Source organism: Oratosquilla oratoria, chromosome 17, assembly GCF_046742065.1.
Source record: "Oratosquilla oratoria isolate Oo_2021 chromosome 17, ASM4674206v1, whole genome shotgun sequence".
Classification (NCBI taxonomy): domain Eukaryota; kingdom Metazoa; phylum Arthropoda; class Malacostraca; order Stomatopoda; family Squillidae; genus Oratosquilla; species Oratosquilla oratoria.
The window spans coordinates 10593456-10618810 of record NC_134793.1 but is presented as its reverse complement, the minus strand read 5'-3'; the positions used below and the strand labels follow the sequence as shown (position 1 = coordinate 10618810).

General features: G+C 42.3%; 1 protein-coding gene across 3 annotated transcripts in view; it reads left to right on the top strand.

The window, feature by feature from the left end:
* The window catches only part of LOC143034396 (uncharacterized), a 308834-nt gene that overhangs the window by 107514 nt on the left and 175965 nt on the right, over nt 1-25355 (top strand). The window contains exon 1 of one of the 3 annotated variants that reach the window (XM_076200384.1): nt 14023-15083. The exons of the other annotated variants lie outside the window; for them this stretch is intronic. Coding sequence (XP_076056499.1) covers nt 15038-15083 — 46 coding nt within the window. The 5' untranslated portion in view covers nt 14023-15037. Of the gene's footprint in view, nt 1-14022; nt 15084-25355 lie in introns of those variants that run through there. 3 annotated transcript variants of the gene reach the window in all.

Below are 25355 nucleotides of genomic sequence, written 5' to 3'. Positions count from 1 at the left end.
AGGCGGTCAATCATACCACGTGGTTCGCACATTTGCTTAAACGTGTCGACCGATGGGGTTGTCTTCTGTTAAATTATAACGTGGATGACTCAATTACGACATCATAGACTTACGAGTATCGTAAAATCGTAAATGTACGACGTATTGCGATACGTTTGGTCCAGATTCGGAAATGACGTAATACTTAGAACTAAAGCCAGGTGCACGAATATTGATGCACATTAGTGAGTGTAAAACTTACGCACACGTACACACACACACACACACACACACACACACTTACACACACAAACACACACACACGCACACACACACATGCACACACACAGACACAGGTTTGCTAGGGTAATAGTACCAAACTCGATTGTGAACCCAAGGACGAAGAGCTTTACAACACTGCAAGAGGGTACTCCACCTCTAGTGGGCAAGAAGTTGGTGTGTGTGTGTGAAGTGTGTGTGTGCGTGCGTGTGTATGCATGTGTGTGTGTGTGTGTGTGTATGTGTAAGTGTGTGTGTAAGTGTGTGTGTGTGTGTGTGTGTGTGTGTGTGTGTGTGTGTGTGTGTGTGTGTGTGTGTGTGTGAGTGTGTGAGTGTGTGTGTGTGTGTGTGTGTGTGTGTGTGTGTGTGTGTGTGTGTGTGTGTGTGTGTGTGTGTGTGTGCGTGTGTGTATGTGTGTGTGTGTAATTGTGTGTGTGTAAATTTTGTGTGTGTGTAAGTGCAATCGTGCGTGTATGTGTGTGTAAGTGTGTATGTAAGTGTGTGTGTGTGTGTGTGTGTGTGTGTGTGTGTGTGTGTGTGTGTGTGTGTGTGTGTGTGTGTGTGTGTGTATGTATGTGTAAGTGTGTGTGTAAGTGTGGTGTATGCGTGTGTGTATTTACCTAGTTGTATTTTGCGGGAAGGGGAGCTTTTCTCGTGGTGTCCCGCCTTTGTATCTCGCAGTGCAGTGTCTATTTTGCTCTTAAATTCTTGAGTGGTTTTTGCACACACTATTTTTTCTTCCAGTTTGTTCCAAGTGTCCACCACTCTATGTGAAAAACTGTTTTTCTTCAGATCTCTTTTATAACTATGTTTTTTGAGTTTCTTTCCATGTCCTCTTGTGCTTCTCCTGTCCCAGTTTAACAAGTTCTCTCTATCAAGTATTTCTGTGCCTTTCATGATTCTTTAGATCAGTGGTTCTTAACCTGTGGGGAATTCCCCACTGGTGGGGAATGGCGGAGTTGCCAAGTGGGGAATGACCGGTCGGACAGAAGAACCACTTTTTTTTTTTTTATCCATGTGTTTTTGTTTCTTTTTGTTTGTTTCTGTTGTCTTCTTGTTGTCACATTTCGTGAATTTGTTTACACCCACAAATAATCGATGATGCTTCAAGATTTATATATTTATGTATTTTATTTCCATGCGATATCTGCTAGTAAAAAATCTAATATATGCAAACAAAAGATAAGGGCCGTAAAATGGCACAAAAAACCAAAGCGTATATTCACGTACTAAACACTGCATGGGTTAAAATCGAATTTGTCAAAGACCGATGCTGAGGTGGGAAATGGAGAATTGGCTCACTAAAAAGTGGGGAATTGGAGAAAAAAGGTTAAGAACCCCTGCTCTAGATGGTCAGTAGTCACCTCTCTCTCTTCTTTGCTCCAGAGTCGGTAAATCTAGTTTAGCCAATCTCTCCTCATATGACAAGTTTGCGAGTGCAGGTGCCATTTTTGTTGCTGCTCTCTGGATTCTTTCTATTTTCTTTATATTCTTTTTGGTACTGGGTGACCACAATGTCGCCGCATATTCTAGTCTAGGCATTATCAGTGTGACCAATACTTTTTTAACAATTTCTTCGTCCAAATATGTAAATGCCACTTTTATTGATCTTAGCAAGTTGTAGGATTCTCCAACAATTTTGTTTATCTGTTTGTCATAGGACAAGTCGTTTGAGATGATTACACCCAGATCTCTTTCGAATCCCTCCTTCTTTACCTCCTTGGTTTTCAATTTTATATTGTCCTGATATTCTATTTTTGCTTTTACCAAACTCCATTATGCTACACTTCTTAATATTGAAGTCCACCTCCCATTTCTGACTCCAGTTCCATACTTTATTCAGGTCTTCCTGCAGTGATTCGCAATCCTCTTCAGTTTTTACTTTCATTAACAGTTTCGCATCGTCAGCAAAGAAGCTCATGTAACAATTCACATCCTCATCCATGTCATTCACATAAATAGCAAACATTATTGGAGCTAATACAGATCATTGCGGTACTCCACTGATCACCTCTTTCCAATATGAATATTTTTCTCTGAGTACTTATCTCATCTTTCTACCATTTAGGAAGTCCTCCATCCATTTTAGTAGGTTCCCTTGTATCCCTCCTATATGTTCGAGTTTCTTTAATAATTTTTTGTGTGGTACTTTGTCAAAAGCTTTTTGTAAGTCCAGGAAGGCACAGTCAGCCCATCCATTCCTTTCTTGCACTATGTCTATTAATCTTGAGTAGAAACATATTAAGTTTGTGGTACATGATCTTCCTTATCTGAACCCAAATTGTCTTGGGTTTATTATATTGTTGTCTTCCAGGTGTTTTACCCATCTATTCTTGATGATTTTCTCACAAATTTTGGCTATAGTGCTTGTTAGTGAGACTGGCCTATAGTTAGTTGGTTCTTCCTTGTTTCCTCCTTTATATATTGGTACAATGTTAGCATTTTTCCAGTCTTTTGGTATTTTTCCTTCTTTGAGTGAGCAATTTATTATGTTACGTATTTTGTCCGTTAGTTCTTCTTTGCATTCTTTTAGAATCCAATTTGCAATCCATCCGGGCCATGTGATTTCCTGATGTCAAGGTTTGATAGGTGTTCTAATATTTCTTTTTGTGCTGTTCCGTCGCTCATGGGGGGAGATCGCCTTTCATTACCTTCGTTCCAATATTGTGTTTTCTCTCTAGTGAAGACAGAATTAAAGTGATTTTTCATTATTTCGGCCATTTCTAAATCTTCTGTGTATTCTATATTTCCTTGGCGTAGTTTCACCATTTCTTGCTTGTTTTTAAGTTTATCATTCACGTATCGATAGAATAGTTTGGGTTGCTCTTTGCATGTGTGTGTGTGTGTGTGTGTGTGTGTGTGTGTGTGTGTGTGTGTGTGTGTGTGTGTGTGTGTGTGTGTGTGTGTGTGTGTGTAAATATGTTAGTGTAAGGTCGCAGCATCACCCATAGATTGGGTCATATATGGACCCCGAGTTCTCATCCGGGAGGGTAATAGCTGTAGATCACCAATCCAACACGTGATCCAAGACCTTGGTGAATCTTTTACAAGCCAAACTACTCCGTTACTCGTTCAAGACTTCGGAGCCATTGTCCCTCTCTATTTATTCATTTATATATTCATTTATTTCTTTATCTATTTGTTTATTTTTGTAATGTATGACTAGCCTATAATTTCCTACTAAATCTCCTCACACCAGAAAATATTTCTATATTTCATGTCTTTGTCACTTTCGCTTTCCATTATATCTATTAATTCACATATTTATAACGATTATTTCAATACTTATCTATAATTATTCATTCACATCTTAATCTATAAATATTAATTCACATATCTATCTATAACTTTATATATATATATACATATATATATATATACATATACAGTATATACATACATATATTTAATATCTGCATGTACAATATATATATATATATATATATATATATATATATATATATATATAAATATATATACAGTTTCCCAGCCATGGCGAACGTTTTTTATCAACAAAAAGTAGATATTTTTCCAACCATGTTTCCTGGTTCACTGGTTTATCCACGGTAATTTTCATAAGTACAACCAATAAAGTTATTACAATTACATTTTTTAACGGTATAAAGGGTTCGTCAAGGCTGGCTTAAAGGTTTCAAAGTACAACCATGTGACCTGACCTAACCTGTGACGAGAGAAGTGGTGGCCTCATATTACACGCACGTGACTCACAGTCTGAGAGATATGAACGGTGAAACCATACACAGACTCTCACATGCTTTGTTGAGGAGGAGGAGGAGGAGGAGGAGGAGGAGGAGGAGAAGGAGCAGGAAGAGGAGGAGGAGGAGGAGAAAGACGTCGTGTTTTGTTTCATTGCCACGCGCACTTCCTCCTCCTCCTCCTTCTCCTCCTCCTTTTCCTTGTCTGACTTAGCGGTAGGAGTCTTGTGATAATTTCTTTTATTTTTTTAGATTTTCTTTTTGTTTTTTGTTTTTTGTTTTTTCTCGAGTAATCACCAGAAGTGCTTCCTAAAATAAGTCAGATTTCTATTGAAGCTAACTTAATGAAAATTAAAATCTTAGGATATTATCATGAAGTGGCAGAGCTGGGCGCGTTACCGCCGGACATGTTGTGCGTTACCGAAAAATCTGCGTATGTGTATATACATATACACATACAAAGTAACGCGGAGCACTCTAAGTAAATTAAAATCGGTAACACATTAACCGAAACGTACCCCATATTTTTCGGTGTGTGTGTGTGTGTGTGTGTGTGCGTGTGTGTGTGTGTGTGTGTGTGTGTGTGTGTGTGTGTGTGTGTGTGTGTGTGTGTGTGTGTGTGTGTGTGTGTGTGTGTGTGTGATTCACCAAGGTCTTTTCACCATGGTCTTGGATCACGTGTTGGACTCGTGATCGACAGCTATTTCCCTCCCGGATCTATGGGTAATTCTGACTTTACACGCACACACACACCCAACTCCCCACCCACGAGAGTTGGAGTAACGATTCGCAACGCACCGATACTGAAATTATTTCAGCCCTTGGCGGGATTCGAACCCGGACCTCCGTAGTGGCGGCCGGAGTGTGTGTGTGTGTGTGTGTGTGTGTGTGTGTGTGTGTGTGTGTGTGTGTGTGTGTGTGTGTGTGTGTGTGTGTGTGTGTGTGTGTATGGCCAGAATATATCGGACATTATGAGCACTGAACTTTCATTTGGAGAAGTAATATTTGGCGATCACGAGTCCAGCACGTGATCCAAGACAATGTTAAATCTCACTATATATATATATATATATATATATATATTCCTTATAGTACAAAGGTATAGATTATAGAATGAGATTGTAGAATGCCCAGGCAGGTGTCAATCACCACAGAACCTCATAAGGTATATCTCCTGTGATGCATCATATGATACATTAGATTATAATGTTTCACATTTCATCACCGTCTCTCACAATCAACCAAGGAGACTAGCAGCTCTCCGGCCTTGTCGACTGAGCGATGTATTATGAAAAAGACGTTATTTACTGAAAGGGAAACCTTTGGAGGTTATGATGTGCTGTCGTTCAGATTCTTTTGTTAGGAGGAACTTTCGTGGTAAACATAGACTGTGTGTGTGTGTGTGTGTGTGTGTGTGTGTGTGTGTGTGTGTGTGTGTGTGTGTGTGTGTGTGTGTGTGTGTGTGTGTGTGTGTGTGTGTGTGTGTGTGTGTGTGTGTGTGTGTGTGTGTGTGTGTGTGTGTGTGTGTGTGTGTGTGTGTGTGTGTGTGAATCACCAGCATAGTCTTGGATCACGTGTTGGACTTGTAATAGAAAGCCATTTCCCTCCCGGAAGAGAGCTCAGAGCTCATATATGACCGATCCACGGTTAATGATGTGACCTTACACGCACACACACACCCAACTCCCCGCCCACGAGAGTTGGAGTAACGACCCGCAGCGCAGCGATACTGAAATTACTTCAGCCCTGGGCGGGATTCAAACCCGGACCGCCGTAGTGTTAGGCGGGAACTCTAACCACTGCGCCACGAGTAAAGTATGTCGTGTGTATGTATGTGCATGTGCGTGTATGTGTATGTGCGTGTATGTGTGTGTGTATATGTGTGTATTTACCTGATTATAGTTTATAGGAAAGGAGTAACGCTCGTTGGGTCCCGTTTCCTATTCTCTAATTTTCTAACATACCCAGACTCAAATTCATGGACGGTTCCAACTTTATCTATATCTTTGATCAATTGTCATATTTATATTTGAACTCATGTATTGTTTAATCTTGGGCTATATTACCTTCTAAGCTATTCCAAATATATATACATCTATATGGAAAACTGTATTTCCTCATATCCTTTCGATATATGGTCTTTCTTAATTAACCTCCATGACCTCTTAAAGCCCTCCCATTTTGGACCAGAAGATCTCCTCTATCAATGCAATCTATCCCCTTTAGTGGCCTAAACGTTGAAATCGTGTCTCCTCTTTCTCTTCGATCTTTCAAGGTTGGCAGACCCATTGGTTTTGGTCTCTCCTCATCTGACTTATCTGTCAGGTTGGGAACCAGTTTGGTTCCTTTCCCCTGTATTCTCTCTATGTGGGGACCATACTACTGACGCATATTCCAGTCTTGGAAGTATCAGGGTTTTGATGAGTTTTTCATCGTCTCTTCATCCATATAATGAAACGCCATTTTAATCTTCTGCAGTAATCCATAGATCTCTCCTACAATCCTGCTGATGTGTATGTGTGTGTGTTTGTGTGTGTGTGCGTGTGTGTGTGCTGTGTTAATCATCATGACAACATGACTATAAAAAGAAAAAGGGCAACATGAGTTTTCCCTCGTGTTTCCATTTTCCCTCTCAAAGAGAGAGAGAAAAAAAGAGAGAGACAGAGGAAAAGAAAAAAGAGAGAGAAAAGAGGATAAAATGAGAGAGAGGGGGAAAAGAGAGAAAGAGAGAGCAAATATATATACAAATATGTATTCTTATGCACATACTCAACATATGGGATATACATGCACGCACACACACACACACACACACACACACACACACACACACACACACACATACACACACACATGTATGCCTGTGACTCATCCCCGGTGAAATTTTTTCATGTGAATGGAAGTTACCTAATCTCTTCTATACACTATCAAAAGCCTGGCTCTTGGCAACCAAGCGCGACAAGTATAACTGAATGGAATAGCCTAACGGAATGAGGGTGAAAGGACACCCTGGTGTGGAAGGGACTTCGGACCTAAATGGAAAGTAAACTACGAAAAAAAATCTGATTGATTATATTATTTATAGTAGGTAAATGTAATACCTTCTGTAGCGAGACAAAACCTTTGTATTTAATCTTCATAACCAAGACATGGAAGAGGGAGGAGACTGGTAAGGGGGTGGAGGAGAAGGGGATGGGGGAGGAGGAGGAGGAGGAGGAGGAGGAGGAGGAGGAGGAGGAGGAGGAGGAGGAGGGGAGGGGGCTAAGGGGAGAATATGTCCCCCTTTAGACGGGAGTTGTTGAGCGCTACGCTATAAAAGAATAATAATAATGAATAAAATAAAAGTTATAAACAAACAATATAATAATCAATCTACGTCACATGATCTTATCAATCGTGTAGTGCTGAATTAAATCGCCTGGCGACAGCAATGGAATAATATTTAAGAAATATCTCACCGCTTTCATCAGTCAGTCATTTTGAGTTCACTGCTGGACCAAGGCTTTTCCCAAATAATTTCTCGAGAGGTGCGATTGCGACCTCTACCATGTTACTCCTGCAGACTTCTCTATATCGCTGTTTATTCTGGAATAAGCCAGGCCATTCTATTTGGGGCATTGCTGTTTTTTTTTTTATTAAAAGAAAGAGAGAGAGAGAGAGAGAGAGAGAGAGAGAGAGAGAGAGAGAGAGAGAGAGAGAGAGAGAAAATTGTTTTCCAACGTGTAGGAAATCTACGTTGCCACATCACAAAAGAAAAAGAAAGAAGATGAAAAACGCCTCTCCTGAATAATCTCAGATCTAAAACGATTCCCCACCAACGCGCTTCCACAAAAACGTTTTTCTATTTTTTTTATGTGGTCGGGATGTAAACATTAACTCCAGCACAGTTTCTCCTCAAACGTTTTCTCAGACGTGGTTTCATCACAGACTCTTAAACGTTGCAAACGCTGGTATGAAAATTGTTTCTGACTTTCGAAAAAGCATGGCTTGATTACAAACGTTTGCTCAAAAAATATTTCCCAATTGTCATCTAAAAGCAGAAAAAAATCAAACGCCGTTCCTTCGCATACGTTTTTTCAGCAGAGAATATTATCGCAAACGTTTGCACAAACCCTCGTTGAACGCATACGTTTGTTTCAATGCGGCAAGCGTATGCTCAAACGGGGCATTGTGTCAAACGTTTGCTCAAACGCTACATGGTTTTAACATTTTAATAAAACAGGGCATTATGTCAAACGTTTGCTTCAATGAAGCACTATATCCAACGTTTGTTCAAATGTGGTCTGAACACAAACGTTTTTTATGTGATCTGATCGCATACGTTTGTTCTAATATGGTATGATGGCAAACGTTTGCTCAATTTATTATATAGATGCAAACACTTATCCAAACGGTACACTATGTCAAACGTTTGTTCAAATTGTATACAATGTCAAATGTTTGTTCAAATGTGGTCTAATCACAAACGTTTGCTCAAACGAGGCATTATATCAAACATGTGCTCAGATGAGACATTATGTTAAACGTTTGCTCAAATGTTATATGGAAGAAACGTTTGTTTAAATGTGGTCCGAATGCTAACCTTCGTTCAAACGCGGCTTGGTGTCAAACGTTTGCTCCAACGCATTATGTTGAAACCCGTATTGATCGCAAACGTTTCAGCTGAAGCCTTTCAGACGGAGTATCTGCATTTCAGAGTGCACGGGGCTCTCTCCCTCACTCTCTTTTCTATTCCCCCTCTCTCTTTCTCATATTTTACTCTTTTTCCCCTCTATTTGTGTCTCGCTTCATTCTCTTTCGTTTTCACTCTTGCTCCTCTTTTCTTTCCTCTCTCTCTCTTACTCACTCTCTTTTCTACCTCTTTTTCAACCTCTCTCTCTCTCTTTCTTATTTTACTATTTCCTGCTTTCTTTCTCGCTTTACTCTCTCTCTTTATCACTCTTGTCCCTCTTTTTTCTCTCTCTCTTTTTTCAAGAAAACGAAGAAAATCATCTACCGCACACCAGAATAAATATAAAGTATCTCACTGGGGAGAAAGAGATGTGGAAGAAGTAGGGGAGGAAGGAAAGGAGGAGGAGGAGGAGGTGGGGAGGAGGGTAAAGAGGAGGTTGAGAAGGGAGAGAAGAACAGGTGTGGGGGGAGAGAGAGGAGGTGGAGAGGGAGAGGAGGAGCCGTGAGAGGAAGGGGAGAAGGTGGAGGGAGTAACAGGGAGAGGATGAGGTTGAGTGGGGAGAGGGGACAGGTGCGGGAGAGGAAGAGAGTGAAGAGGGAGAGGAAGGATGGAGATGGTGAGGAGGAAGAACAGGAGGGAGAGGAGGAAGTGGAGGAGGAGGGAGAGAAGAAAGTGGGGGAGGAGGGAGAGATGGGGAGGAGGAAGAGGAAGAGTTAAGGGAGGAGGAAGAGAAGGAGAGGACGAAAAGGAAAAGGATTGGGGAGGAGGGAGAGGAGGATAAGGAGGAGGAGGAGGAGGAGGAGGAGGAGGAGGAGGAGGCGGGGAAGAGGGTTAGGGACAGACTTGGCAAACGGGATCCCAAATTGACTGAGTTAAATGCACTTCCAAGTAAAGCAAGAAACATGACTTCCCCCCACCCTCTTTGTCACCTCCCCTCCCCCCACCCCACCCCACTCCCCTTCATACTCCCTTCTCCCCACTCCCTCCCACGCCTCTCTCCTCTTTTTCCTCTTCTTCTTCTTCTAACATCCGTTTTCTATTCCTTCTCTTCTTCTCTTTCTCCCTTTTTCTCCTCTTCCTTCTTAAAGTCTTTTTTGTCCTCCTCCTCCTCCTCCTCCTCCTCCTCTTCCTTTCCTCCTTCTTCTCTTCTCTTTCTTCTACCTCCTTCCACTTTTCCTCTTCTTCTTCCTCTCCTCCCCTTCCTTCTCCTCCTTGTTGTCCCCGCCCTTCTCTTCCTCCCACTCCTCTTCCTCCTCGTCCTCTTCTTCCTCTTCCATCCCTTCTCCCTTGGTCGTTCTTACTTACTCCCCTCTTTCCTCCTTCTCATCGTCCCCTTCCTCCTCGTCCTCTTCTTCCTCCTCCACCCCTTCTCCTTTCCCCATCCCTCCTCCTTCTCACCCCCATCCTCTCTCTTCTGCTCCTCCTTTTCACCCTTTTCCTCTCCCTCCTCCTCCAGTTCCCCCTCCTCCCTCCTTTCCCCCATTCCCTCTCCTTTTCCCTCATCCTTTTCACCCCCTTCCTCTACCTCCTCCTCCTCCCTCTTCTCCTCCACCCCTCCCTTTCCCTCCTCCTTTTCACCCTCTTCCTCTCCCTCCCGCTCCTGCTCTTTCTCCTCCCTCTTCTCCCTCCTCCTCCTCCTGCTCCAGTTCCTCCTCCTCCTCCTCCCGCGAGTGCTGTCAGCTGGAGTCGGCTGCTGCTGCTGCTGCGGACCTGGAGGGCCGCTGTCGAGTCAGTCCAGTGCCGAACGCGCACGCGCGCGCACACCATTCTGTTTATGTTTGTGTGTGCGCGCTTATGTCCGTGCGTGTTTGCATGTACGTATCTAATCGCATGTGTGTGTGTGTGTGTGTGTGTGTGTGTGTGTGTGTGTGTGTGTGTGTGTGTGTGTGTGTGTGTGTGTGTGTGTGTGTGTTTATGAAAATGTATAATCATCTCTTAATCCTTAAGTTAACTTCAACATTGCTTGTATGTAAACCTTAGAAAGACGAATTATGTGTGCGAGTTCTCACGCATAACGTGTATATATGTGTGCGCGCGCGGGTGTGCGTGCGTGTGTACCTACGTGTGTGTGTGTGTGTGTCGTTAGAGGTCGGATCCGCAGTGTAGCGCCGACTGGCCCCGTGTGAAGGTGTTCCCTTACCGCTCCGAGCTTCCGCCTACCTCCAACACCATTCTCCTCTTCCTCCTTCATTTCTCCTTCATTCCTCCCTCACCTCTTCCTCCCTCCTCTCTTCCTCTATACCCCTTACCCCCTCCTTCTCTTCCTCATTCCTCTCTTTTTTTCTCTTTCTCTCCCTTTTATTTACGTGTTCCAGTCACTCCAGCACCGTTCCCCTCTTCCTCCCTCATTCCCTCTTCATTCTTCCCTCACCTCTTCCTCCCTCCTTTATTCCCAACGACCCCTTACCCCCTCCTCTTCCTCCTCCTCCTCTCTCTCAGCTTTTATTTTTATTTGTCTGTTTTATTCACTCTAATTCCTTTTTCTTCGTCTTTTCTTTTTCTCTTTAAATTGTTTCATTTATCGCTTTCGAACTCTTTCCATTCTTTCTCCACCCAGCCTTTCTCCTCTTCCTCTATCCTCTCCTCTCTTCTTCCTCATGTACCTATTCCCGATTACACTCCTTTCCCTTCTCTTCATTTTTCTCCTTCTCCTCCTCCTCCTTGCCTTTTACTCTTCCTCCTCCTCTCTCCCCTCCCCATGTTATTGTTCCCCCATCCCTTCTCCCCATTTTTCTCTCTTTCCTCATATCTCCCCTTATGATTTTTACCTCCCTCTTTCCCTCCCCTCCCCTCCCTTCCCCTCTCTATACAATCTCCCCTCTTCCCCTTTTCTCTATTTTCACTTTCTTTGGCCTCCTTCCCCTCTTCATTTCCCCTCTGCTGTAATCCAATACAGGCTTGTTTCAAGTACAGCAACTACCACCACTACTACCTCAGCTGCAACTACCTCTACCACTACCATAACTACGATCACGACTACCCCAGAACCACTACTATTGCCGCCACTACTAGTTATAGTAGTAATAGTAGTACAACTACTAGTACTATGTGTAGCACCGCCATTACTACTTACAGTACTACTTGTGTTATTTCCACTACTTCCACTACTACTGATACCACGTGCGCTACTAGTATCATTATCTTCTTCAGACTCGTTTTGGTAATGTTACTATTACTATTGTTACTATTACCAGTAGTAATGGAATTGTCCTCTGCGTATCAATAGTATTGGAAGTAGTATTTATTGGGTACACTTGCTGCTCGCTCTCTCTCTCTCTCTCTCTCTCTCTCTTTCTCTACCATATTGTTTCTCTAGATCCTTGATTACTCTTCCTTTTTCATTTTTTCTTTGTCTTCCTTCTTATCGTTATCTTTATCCTCATCTTCATATTTAACTTCATTCTTGTCTTCCTCTTCCTCTCCTCCTTTTCCTCTCTTACTCATCACCTTTTTCTCTCTTCTTTTTTCAATCGTTCTTCCATTCCCCCAATTTCTCCAGATTCCCCTCTCCCTCCCTTTCCCTTCGTCTCTCTCACTCCCCCATACCCTCCTTTCTTCTATTCCCTTTCCCCTTCATCCCCTTCCCTTACCTCCCACCCTTTATCTCAACTTCCTTTCCTCTCTCTCTCTCCCTCTCTCTTCTTTGTTCCATTCCTCCTCCTTTCTCTTTTTTTTTCATTTCTTGTTAATCACTGCCACACACCCTCTATCTCCTCCGTTCCTCTTTCACCTCTTCCTCCTCCCCACCTTTTCCTCCCTTCTTTCCTCTTCCTACCCACTGTCCTCCCTTCCTTCTCCTCCCTTCTCCCTTCCTCCTTCCTTCCTTCTCATTCCTTCTTCCCCTCTGTCCCTTCCCACCTCCCTCCTCCTTCCTCCGTTTCGGCCGCAGAGGACTGAAAATAATTTTCAAATTGTTGTCTTCTTGAGTGGAGATCGTGGTGTACAGTTTACAAAACTCTCCGGAATTGATACCATAATTCAACACAAAATACCTCCTTGTTGAGACAACCCTCTTCTCCTCCCGTCAGCATCATCACCTTGTCACTGGTGATAACAGATAAGAGTGTCGAAGGGGGTGGATGCAACAACGGAAAAAAATATTAGATCCAGTTCAGTGATCTATCTATATAGTGGTGACAGTGGCAAAAGCGTCAGTGGTGGTTAGTGACAAGTGCCGCCGGGTCAATGGTACTAGTTTGATGACGTCACCGCTTGTGACCTGTCAGGTCAGGTTACTAATGCCCCAAGCGATGTTAGTGATAATCAAGAGACCAAACCATTGACGTGTCATTCTTGTAACTCTTGACATCTCACCGAGTTTCAGTGCCAACCAACCACTCAACATATAAAATTATCTTCAATGTCGACCAAACATGACTATTATCGAAAATACTTTAGTTATTATCAATATTACCTCAAGCCCCCTTTGGGTGGTAGTAACTCAAGGGGCTGATTGGATAGGGAAGGGGGGGGGTAGTTGGCACTATCGATCATTAAACTGAAAGTACCACGTGTGAATTTGACGTCATTAAAGGTTCTAATAGGTCACGCGACCAAGGAAAGTATGCGTTGCCAGTGATGCTGCGTGTGATGATGGCGTGATGATGATGATGATGATGATGATGATAAGACGGAGGAGGAAGACGAGGAATATAAGAAGGATGATGATTACGAAAATATAGTAGTTGTCTATTGTCGTCACTGTGATGATGATAATGATGATGATGATGATGATGCTAAACTAGAAAAATAATTAATCTGGAAGTTTATTGATTGTTATTGTTATACTATTGTCAAGGTAAATGCATTCGATTAAAGCCGATAGAGTGAAACACTTGGTAACCATAAAATCATCTTCACCATCGTTATCACAAAGATGAAGATAGTTGTGATGATAACAAAATGCAGTGGTTAAGGTAATGTTTACCTAAGTCAAAAAAACGCAGCGGATTCGGTGAGAATCCAATACAGATTTGTGGTTCTCTGGTGTAAGAGCCGAGGTGGAGAAGTGGTGGTGATAGTAATGTTTACCACTGGCGAGACCTTCTGGTTAAAGAACATGATATCGTAAGAGTCCCACATGGCTTTGTGGTCCTTTGGTGAAGGAGCTCCGACGGAGGTCCAAAAGTGGTGGTGATGGTAATGTTTACCACTGAAAAGCCCTTATGGTTGAAGGACTCAATATCAGAAGACCCCCACATGGTTGTTGTAGTTCTTTAACGAAGAATAGACAATCATTCCCGCACAGACGTTGACACCGAGTGTGTCCCAGCAGTGACGTCACGGGACACAAAACGTGTAATAAAAGATATATGACGTCACTGAAATAAAAGACAAAGAGCTTTGACGTCACGAAATGAAGCTGGATGTTCGTGTCGACAACAAAGAGTGAGAAAAAGAATGCGGCGCCAAGAACAATGAGGGGCCTCCCCACCCTCCCGTCACCATTTTCATTTGCGATGATGTAATGATACATGTGATGATACTTTCAGGTCAAAGATAGGAGGATGTTAGTGATGTTTACTTGGAGAATGATGAGAACGTCGGCCAAGAGGGAGTGACAAATCATCACACAATGAATACTACCACTAAGGCGATCAAGGAGACGATGATGATGAAGATAATGATGATGAGGCTTTAGTCACAAGGAGGGAGAAATGACGACGATGATGACGACGATGACGAGGTTAATACTGACGATGACAAAGATGATGATGATTATTCGTACAGTGATGTTGATGGGTACAGAGTAGATGAAGATGGTGATGATGATGATGAAGAAGAGGATGATGATGATGATGATGATAATGATGACGGTGCTGACGAAGAGGACTGCGTCTGACCGTGGTTCTAGATAGCCAAAAGCCAAGTGTCAGCAGCCAATTTCTAGCCAGTCAGTCAGTCAATCAGCCAAGTGTAGAAAATTATCTATTCTACTCAAAAATAATAATAATAATACTCACTGTTACATTTAAGAAATTGTTCAAGCCTCATTCTCGTAATCTGAAAAAATATAAATAAATAAAATAAGAAGAAATATCTATTACACCTCGTCAACTTCATTCAATGATCCACTTTCAACCCGTCAATTCAAATCGGTCAAAAAACCATGTCAATCTTTCAACTTGCAAATGTTCAACCCTAAATAGTTGATACCCCTCGTTATGAAATCCATATATATATATGCATATGTGTATAGAAAGATATAGATATACACATATATTTATATAGCCCCGTACATATATATACATATATATATACATATACATATTTATCTAAATTGGTTGTTGAGAATCTAAAGCCAATTGTGCCAAAGTGCGGTGTTATCTGTCGAGTAAATCAACCTTATAGCCATCGCAAGCCGAACTCGCCCTTCTCCCCCACCGCCACGATGACTGCCTTCTTTCACTCTCTCACCAACAAAAAGGCCAGACAAGGTAAGCAATGCTCACTAAGGGGCACCGTTGTCTCCACGAGATAGATCTTGTGGTTGACCTTTATATGTAAATATAAGTAGTGTAATGGTAGACGATTTATGAACATGTTACGGATACGCACACCCGCACTCACACACACACATACACACAAACACACACACACATACACCCACACCCACACCCACACATATTATAATATATATATATATACATATATATATATATATATATATATATATATATATATATATACATATATATGCAGGATTTCACATCACCGTGAAACGAATTATGCAACATCACCACGGAAGAAGAGAAACTTGCAGACAGTAAGTACTTTCGTACATTACATCTTCAAAGTAAGACAGATACAAGGGTGTTTATATACAAAAGTAGGGAAGGAACAGGGGCGTAGAACATTAGGGGAGAAGGGAAGACTGTACAGATTCATATACATACTTATATATATATATGTATATATATATATATATATATATATATATATATATACATATATATATATATATATATATATATATATCATACATAATATATATATATAAATATATATATGTATATATATATACATATATGTATATATATATATATATATATATATATATATATATATATATAAATACTACGACTGTCCCTCCGTTATGCTGTCCCCCAATCCCTTGCTGCTGTCCTGTACCATTTCTCTGAGTATTCATTTTCTGTGGTGGAGGAATTCCCTGTGGTGGGGGAAAAGAATACTGCCACCAAGTATTTCCACTTGGATCATAAGAGGCGAGAAGAAAGGGACGGGGAGTGGGACTAGGCATCCTTCCTCTTGTAGCCCCACAGGGGACATTCCTAAACGAAAAAGTAAAGGCATAAGAGGGTCTGAGAGTTTCCCGACCAGCACCCTAAGGTTTGGGTCTTTTAATGTCCGTGAATGTGGTACAGATGAGAGTAAAAGGGAAGGGATAGGTAGTATGTTTGTGAGAAGAAAGATGGATGTGTTGGCTTTGAGTGAAACTAAGTTGAAAGGGAAGGGTCAGTGTAAGTGGGAGGTTATCAGGAGTGAAGAGAGGGCGAGGGAAGGAAGGGGTGGCTATTCTAGTAAGTGAAGAGATAGGTAAACGTGTAGTGGAGTGGAAGGAGGTTTCCTCAAGGATAATGTGGATGAAGGTGAAACTGGGAAAGGAGATGTGGGTCTTTGTAAGTGCATATGGGCCTGGCAGTGAGAAGAGTGTAGAAGAAAGGGAGGCCTTTTGGATAGATTTAAATGAGTGCATAGAGAATTTAGGGAGAAATGTCAATGTAATGGTACTGGGAGACCTTAATGCTAGGGTAGGAAATGGTCCAATTGAGGGAGTGGTTGTGAAATGTGGAGTTCCAGGAAAGAATCGTAGTGGAGAGTTGATGGTGGAGATGTGTCTAGAAAGAGAGTTGGTGATAGCAAATACAGTGTTTCGGAAGAAAGTCAAGCATAAGTACACATGGGAGAGGGTGGTGGAGGGAAGGGTGGTAGATAGAGCGCTAATGGATTATGTAGTGGTAAATAGGATTATGATAGGAAGAGTTAAGGATGTACATGTGCTAAGGGGAGAGGGTGGGGGAATATCAGATAATTTTTTGGTGGAAGGTAAGTTGAGAGTGGAGGATAGATGGGGAAAGAGGAAAGGGACAAAAGGTAGGGAGGTGCTTAGAGTGAACTCTTTAAAGGAAAAGGAAAAGGAGAAGGAGTACAAGAAGAAGCTGAAGGAGGAGTGGGAGGGAGTGAAGGATAGAGTGGAGCTAGGTGTGGAGGAGGAATGGGGATGGTTCAAGGAGGGAGTCACAAAGTGTGCAAGGATGGTCTGTGGAACAGGAAGGACAGGAGAAAATAGATGGAAGGGTAGTGAATGGTGGGATGAGGAAACAAAGAAGGTTGTAGAAGAAAAGAAGCGAGCTTTCACAGATTGGTTACAAAATAGGACGAGGGAGTCATATGAGAGGTACAAAGAAAAGAAAAGAGAAGTAAAGCAAAAGGTAAAGGAGGCAAAGAGGAGAGCAGATGTGAAGTAGGGTAAGAGTATGACAGAAAATTTTGAAAGTAATAAAAAGATGTTTTGGAAAGAAATTAAGAGAGGAAGAGGAGGCGAATCAAGTAGAGAAGAAAAGGTAAAAGGTGCAGATGGAGAGATGATAATGGAAGAGAAGGCAGTAGGGGGAAGATGGGCAGAGTATTTTAGGGAGTTGCTAAATGTGAAGGAGGATAGGGAGGGAAAGATAGTTGCAGTGGGAAATGCTAAGAAAATGACCGTGATGAGTGAGGAAAATGGAGGAGAAATAAGGAAGGATGAAGTGAAGGCAGTTGTTAAGATGATGAAAGCAGGTAAGGCACCTGGTCTGGATGGATGCCATGCAGAATGTCTAAAAAAAAAAGGAGGTACAGTGATGGTGGACTGGCTGGTGAGGTTATTTAATGTTTTCTGGAGAGAGGGTAGAGTGCCGGAGGACTGGAGGAGTGCCTGTATAGTTCCACTTTACAAGGGAAAAGGGGACAAGTGTGAATGTAGTAGTTTCAGAGGGATTAGCTTGTTAAGTGTAGTTGGGAAGGCTTATGGTAGGATCTTGTTTGAGAGGATTCGGAGAGGAACAGAGGGAGTAATTGGTGAGGAACAGTGTGGATTTAGGACGGGTAGAGATTGTGTAGATCAGATCTTTGTGGTAAGACAAATATGTGAGAAAGCTATAGGAAAGGGAAAGGATGTTTTTTTGGCTTTTATGGACCTGGAAATGGCTTACGATAGGGTAGACAGAAAGGCACTGTGGGAGGTTATGCAGATATATGGGATAGGAGGAAAGCTTCTAGGAGCTGTCAAGAGTTTTTATGAGAGTAGTAGAGCTTGTGTCAGGATTAGAAATGGAGAGAGTGAATGGTTCGAGGTAAAGGTGGGACTTCGTCAAGGATCCGTTATGTCGCCCTGGCTGTTCAACTTATACATGGATGGGGTAGTGCGAGAGGTAAATGCAAGGGTAGTGGGTCAGGGATTGGAGATGGTTAAAGAAAATGGAGAAAAGTGGGAGGTGAGCCAGCTGTTGTTTGCGGACGACACTGCGCTTGTGGCAGGATCGGAGGAGGGATTGAGGAAGTTAGTGACAGAGTTTGGGAGAGTATGTGATAGAAGAAAGCTAAAGATAAATGTGGGTAAAAGTAAGGTGATGAGATGTACAAGGGGTGAAAGTGGCAATGGACTGGAAGTGAGCATTAAGGGAGAGCGACTGGAGGAAGTGGATAGTTTTAGATACTTGGGTGCAAATGTGGCAGGAAAAGGTGGAGTGAAGGTGGAGGTAGAATGTAGATTGAGAGAAGCGAGTAAATGCCTTGGTGGATTAAAAAGTGTAATGAGGAATAGACATTTGGGAATGGATGCTAAGGGGAGACTGTATGAAAGAGTGATTGTGCAAAAGAAACTGTATGGGGCAGAAACTTGGAACATATGAGAGGAAGAGAGAAGGAGTTTGAATGTGTTTGAGATGAGGTGTCTGATAAGTATGATAGGGGTTACTAGGCTAGATAGAGTGAGAAATGAGGAGGTGAGGAGGAGAACAGGGGTGGAAAGGGAGTTGGGAGATAGGGTTGATGAAAGAGTATTACGATGGTTTGGACACATGGAAAGAATGAGTGAAGAAAGACTAGTAAAAGAGGTATGGAAGGCAGATGTGGAGGGAGTGAACATGAGGGGACGTCCTAGGATGAGGTGGATGGATGGGGTGAAGGGGGCTTTGGGGAAGAGGGGAATGTCTGTTGAGGAAGGACGGGAGAGGACAGAAGACAGGGGTGAATGGAGAATGGTTGTATATGGATGATGTTGTGATGCATGAGGTGGAATGGGCGGGTGGATGGGGGGTGAGGTAGTATGTGTGAGCAAAATTTGACTCAGCCCGAAGGGATTTCTCCCCGTTTTCTCCTTTTATGCATGGGGGGACGGAGAGGGGGGGGGTCACAGATTTAATGAAGCGGCCTTGCTGTGGATGTGCTGTGTCTTGCGACACTGCTTCTGACTCAGGGCAGTGGACAAGGTGCAGGGATGATCCGTCATCCGGGAGGTGCTAAGATATGAGGGAGGGTGGAGGGGTGTGGAGTTGTATTCAGGGATGGAATGGGTGGGAATGATTTTATGCCTTTTCCATTTTGGCCACCTCCCTTGTAAGGGGGAAAAAGCCTTGGTATATGTATGTATGTATGTATGTATGTATAAATACACACACACACACACACACACACACACACACACACACATATATATATATATATATATATATATATATATATATATATATATATATATATATATGTGTGTGTGTGTGTGTATATATATATGTATACATATATATATATATATATATATATATACTGTATATATATATATAAATATATATATATATATATATATATATGTGTGTGTGTGTGTGTGTGTGTGTGTGTGTGTGTGTGTGTGTGTGTGTGTGTGTGTGTGTGTGTGTGTGTGTGTGTGTGTGTGTGTGTTTGTGCGTGAGTGTGTGTGTATGTGTGTACGTATATATACATATATCCATACATTTTTAAGGGGTATACGAAGGCAGATCTTAATTTTTCTTGTATACTAGTACATTTTCCAAAATACACATTATTTGTCGATGGTCATCTTGAAGCCTCTTCAAGAATATGCATTTGTGAAAAGTAACAAATGAAGGTGAAAGCATGCAGAACTGAGGGACCAATGCAGGACTACCGGCCTATTCATTAGAATGCGAAGCATCCTATGGGGGGATTAGTGAGGTCATTATAGTTGGTACGAAGAAGTGGAGGGTGGTGGCTGATGGCGTCTTGGAGTGGTTCCTCTACTTGTAAATGGAGTCTGAAACCAGTGCTCCATCACCTCGACCATACTGATAACGTGCCAACACTGTTCTACTACACTGGTATACTGCCACTCTGGTATCCGTAGTTGCACAGAGGGGTTGGGTAAATTAGACTGGTATGTTATCTGGGTCATACTCTCCTCTTTCTCTCTCTAGGGATACTTGCCTCCCCGCGTCTCCACAATGTATCCGTATCCCTCCTCTAGTATACAAGGCCACCAACCCATGTACGTTTTGGTTTTCAAATACTCAGTTTCCTACACAACGCCAGAAAGTGTCGAGAACCTTGCATCCTCATAAGTACTTCATCACCATCTTGTAAAGATACGTTCTAGAAAACCAACAAAAGCAATCATTTAGTTAGATTAACCATTATGCATTGCATATAAATCATATATATATATATATATATATATATATATATATATATATATATATATATATATATATATATATATATATATATATTATAAACCACAGTACACTTTAATTCTAAGCCATCAACATCGGGAGACCAGTGGAGGCTAACATGCAAAAATTGAAATTCGGTACGGCAAGGACTCGAACTCGGCTAGCGCGCGACAAGTGCTGTAGTGACTTAACTGATTGCTCCATCAAGAGAGATATAAGTTGAGCGCAACTTTTCTTATATATTTGTATGCTCGAGTTACACATACACGAAATTTTGCGTTCAACCCATCTCCACTATGATAGTACAATTGGTAAATATACGAACGCGGGAAAGTATTTGTACAACACTTACCATACACAAGTTGTCGGAGGGCTCGCCTAATATAGGGATTTGATGAAAATAAGACTACGTCTTCTGCAACTACGTGATGTGTGGTCGGGGACTTGTACAGTCCTTTTGAACCATCGCACGTAGTTCAGTCGCTAGCGTCTTGACTTCGTGATTATGCACGCACAGGTCAGGGTTCGAATCTATTGGCAGAGCTTCTAAAAATGTTCAATCTGTCTTAAACATACACAACTTGTCGGAGGGCTCGCCTAATATAGGGACTGGATGAAAATGACAGTACGTCTTCTGCAACTACGTGATGTGTTGTCGGGAACTTGTACAGTCCTTTTGAACCATCGCACGTAGCTCAGTCGCTACTGTCTTGACTTCGTGATTATGCACGCACAGATCAGGGTTCGAATCCCTTGGCAGAGCTTCTAAAAATGTTCTGTCTTAAACATACACAACTTCTCGGAGGGCTCGCCTAATATAGGGATTGGATGAAAATGAGACTACGTCTTCTGCAACTACGTGATGTGTGGTCGGGGACTTGTACAGTCCTTTTGAACTATCGCACGTAGCTAGCCCACTCGCTAGCGTCTTTACTTCAAGATTATGCACGCACAGGTCAGGGTTCGAATCCCTTGGCAGAGCTTCTAAAAATGTTCATATTATATATATATATATATATATATATATATACAGTAAAAGCCCTCATATCCGGCCTTCTAGTATACGGCATTTCAAATAACCGGCATATCTTTCACAAAAATCTAAAATTTGTGATAAAGACAGACGTATATCAAATAATAATAATAAATCTAAATTTCCCGTGCATATTTCAAATTCCTGTGCATGGTTGTAGTTGCTCCTGCCGCCACCAGGGCTTCTCAGTCCCATTCACTTCTCCCGCCACGTGTTAGCCACCTCCGTGCACGTGTTAGCCAACTCTATTTCATCATGCCCAAGGTTGAGAAGAGGAAACGTGTGGTGCTTTCACTTAAGCAAAAGGTGGACATATGCAGAAGATTGGAGAAAGGTGAAAATAGAAAAATACTAACGGAAGAATATGGCATTGGGTTGTCTACCATCTACAATATCAAGGCCCAATCCAAGAAGCTAAGAGAGTTTGTGAAGTTGAGTGACACACCTAAAGCTGCAGATAATTGCCACACTACAACATAAACATGTGGAAATGCTGGACATCGTGTTGTACGAGTGGTTTTGTCTTAAAATGTCTGAAGGCACAGATATATCAGACTCAATGCTGCAAGAAAAAGCCAAAGATTTTGCTGAAAAGATGTCAATTGGAGAATTGTGCCAGTTCTCAGATGGATGGCTTCACAGATTCAAGAATAGCCATAGAAAACATCATCTTGATGTGTCTGGGGAAGCAAAATCTGCTGATTTACCTTCTGCAGAGGAGTTTATAGACAGGTATGTTAATTAAGCTCATCCTGATAAGAAAGAACATCCCTATAGCTACCCGAAATCGCGATCTAGCTAATATGACTACATACAGCCAAGTCATAAATTTCCTTTCTAAGGAACACAAATCCATAATAAGGTATATGGAAAATACCTTTAAGAAAATACTTAATGCACAACTAGCCATCACTTTTAATGATATATATATATATATATATATATATATATATAAATATATATATATATATACACACATTTTTTTAACTTTGGCGAGAAAAGGGACAGATGAAGGAAAATAAGATAGGCAAAGAAGAGAAAGGGAAGTGAAAGGGAAGAGAAAGGGAAGGCAGAGGGAAGGGAAAGGGTAGGGAAGGGAAAAGGAAAGGGAACTGAACGGAAAGGGAAAGGATAGGAAAGGGAAAGGGAATGGAAGGGAAGGGAAAAGAATGGGAAGGGAAAGGGAAAGGGAAAGGGAAGGGAAGGGAAAGGAAAAGGGAAAGGGAAGGGAACGGAAAGGGAAAGAGAATGGGAAGGGAAAGGGAAAAGAACGGAAAGGGAAAGGAGAGGGAAAGGGAAAGGAGAGGGAAAGGGAAAGGGCAGGGAAAGGAAAGGGAAAGGAAATAGAAAGAAAAATAAGAGAAAAGGGAAAGTAAAGGAAAGGAAAGGGGAGGAAAAGGGAAGGGCATGGAAAAGGAAGGGGAAAGAAAAGGAAGGAGATGGAACTGAAGGGAAGAGAAGAGAAAGGGAAATGAAAGGGAAAGGAAAGGAAAGGGAAGGGGGAGGGAAAGGGAAGGGAAAGGGAAGGGAAAGGAAAGGGAAAGGGAAGGGAAAAGGAAGACAATGAAAATGAAAAGGGAAGGGAAAGGGAAGGAAATGGAAAGGGACAGGAAAGAGAAGGGAAAAGGAAAGGAATTGGGAAGGGAAAGGGTAAGAGAAAGGGGTAGGGAAAAGGAAAGGAAAAGGGAAAATGAAAAGGAAGAGAAAGGGAAATGAAGGGGAAGGGAAAGAAGGGAATGGAAAGGAATATCAAAATGAATTAAAAGCAGAGGAAAGAGAATGGAAAGGGAAGGGACAGGGAAGAGAAAATGAAGGGAAAGAGGAATAAAAGAGGAAAGGAAATGAAGGGTAGAGAAAGGGAAGGGAATGAAAAGGGAAGAGTATGGAAAGAAAAAGGGAAGGGAAAGGGAAGAGAAAGGGAAAGGAATGGAAAGGGAAGAGAAAGGGAAAGGGAAGGGAAGGGAAAGAATTTATATGGAATTACAGGGGCCAACAAACATCAAGAGACCTATTGGTCCATACATGGCTGTTTCGGTCCTAGTCTATCATTGCTATTATTACTGTTATCATCAATATCATTACTATTATGACTATTAGTTTATTTTATTATTTTCTTTTCCTTAACTCATTTAGAATTAAGTAATTGTAGTCGGGGATTTGTAGATGAGCAAATGTTGAAATGAAAAGGGAAATGAAAGGGAAATGAAGGGAAAGGAAAGGGAAAGGAAAGGGGGGGAGCTTACGAGGGTTTCTGCTTGTTTTTCTGTTGAGATTAGGGCCTGAGCTTCTTGTTATTGGTGTGGTCCGACCAGGGTTAGGTCCACTGATCATCCCTGAAGTGACCTGGTGACCCCTTAGCTGAAGTGACGTCGGCCCCTCCCAGCTGAAGTGACGTCGAACCCTTCCAGCTGAAGTGACGTCGACCCCTTCCAGCTGAAGTGACGTCGACCCCTTCCAGCTGAAGTGACGTCGACCCCTTCCAGCTGAAGTGACGTCGACCCCTTCCAGCTGAAGTGACGTCGACCCCTTCCAGCTGAAGTGACGTCGACCCCTTCCAGCTGAAGTGACGTCGACCCCTTCCAGATGAAGTGACCTGGACCCCTTCCAGCTGAAGTGACGTCGATTTCTCCCAGATGAAGTGACGTCGACCCCTTCCAGATGAATAAAATCGTCTAGCGGCAACCAGAACATGCTACCCAGAGGAAGACGTCATCTAGAAATCTAAACAAGTCCTGGTCAAGGATCCTAGGATGATTCAACAGGAACGAAGTCATTAAAGGATGTCTTATAAGGGAAGGAAGGGGAGGAAGATGGAACAGAAGGAGGAAGAGGAAGAGGAAGAGGAAGAGGGGTGATAGGCGGGCAAAAAGGAAAAGTAGTATGAGGATGATAATTAGGGTGAGAGGAGGAGGAGGAGGGAGAGAAAGAGAAGAACATAAGAATGAAGGAGACTGCAAGAGACCATAAGGCTTACACTAGGCAGTTCCGTGTCCATTACCACCTGTCATCTCCATCCATAAAGTTGCCTAACCGTTTCTTAAAACAACCGATAGTTTCACAGCTCACTACATGGTTACTAAGTCTATTCCATTCGTTGACCACCCTATTACAGTTCTTGCCTATTTCCTTCTTAAATCTAAAATTGTCTTATTTAAATTCATTACTGCGAGTCCTGCCCTGTTGTCTCAATATGATGACCTTGTTTGCGTCACTCTTGTTAAAGCTTTTGATCCATTTGAACACCTCAGTTAGATCACCCCGCACTCTATGTCTTTCCAAAATGTGAAAGTTAAGGTGCCTTAGTCTCTCTTCGTAAGGTAAATGTCTGAGCCCATGTATCATTTTGGTCATTCTTCCCTGTACTGATTCTAGTGAATTGATGTCCATTCTGTAGGACGGAGACCAAAACTGTACCGCATAGTCAAGGATGGCTCTAACTAACGCTAGATAGAGTTTGATAATTACCTCTGCATTTCTATTCGTAACCGTCCTAGCAATGAAACCTAGTGCGCTGTTAGCTTTATTTCTGGCGCTAATGCACCGCTTCCTGGAGTAGAGTGAGTAAAGAAAGGAGAGTAAGAGGGAAAAGGAGGCGGAGGAGGAAAGCGAAAAGGAGGAATGATAAGAGGAGACTAATAAGGAGAAGGAGGAGGATAAGGAGAGGACGGCGGATGAGAAGGGGGAGGAGGAGGAGGGGAGGAGCAGGAAGACGAGAATAAGGAGAGAAAGATGAAAAAGGAGGTGTGGGGGGAAAGAGAAAGAGAGGAGGAAGAGAATGAAAAGCAGAAGGAAGAGGAGGAGGAGGAGAGGGAGAATAGGAGAAAGGAGGAAGAAAAGGAAAAGAAAAAGAGGAGAATGAGGAGGAGGAAAAGGGACAAAGAGAAGAGGAAGAAGAGGAGGAGGATGCGAAGGAGGAAGAGAAGGAAGAGGAGGAAGAGGAGGAGGAGGAGGGG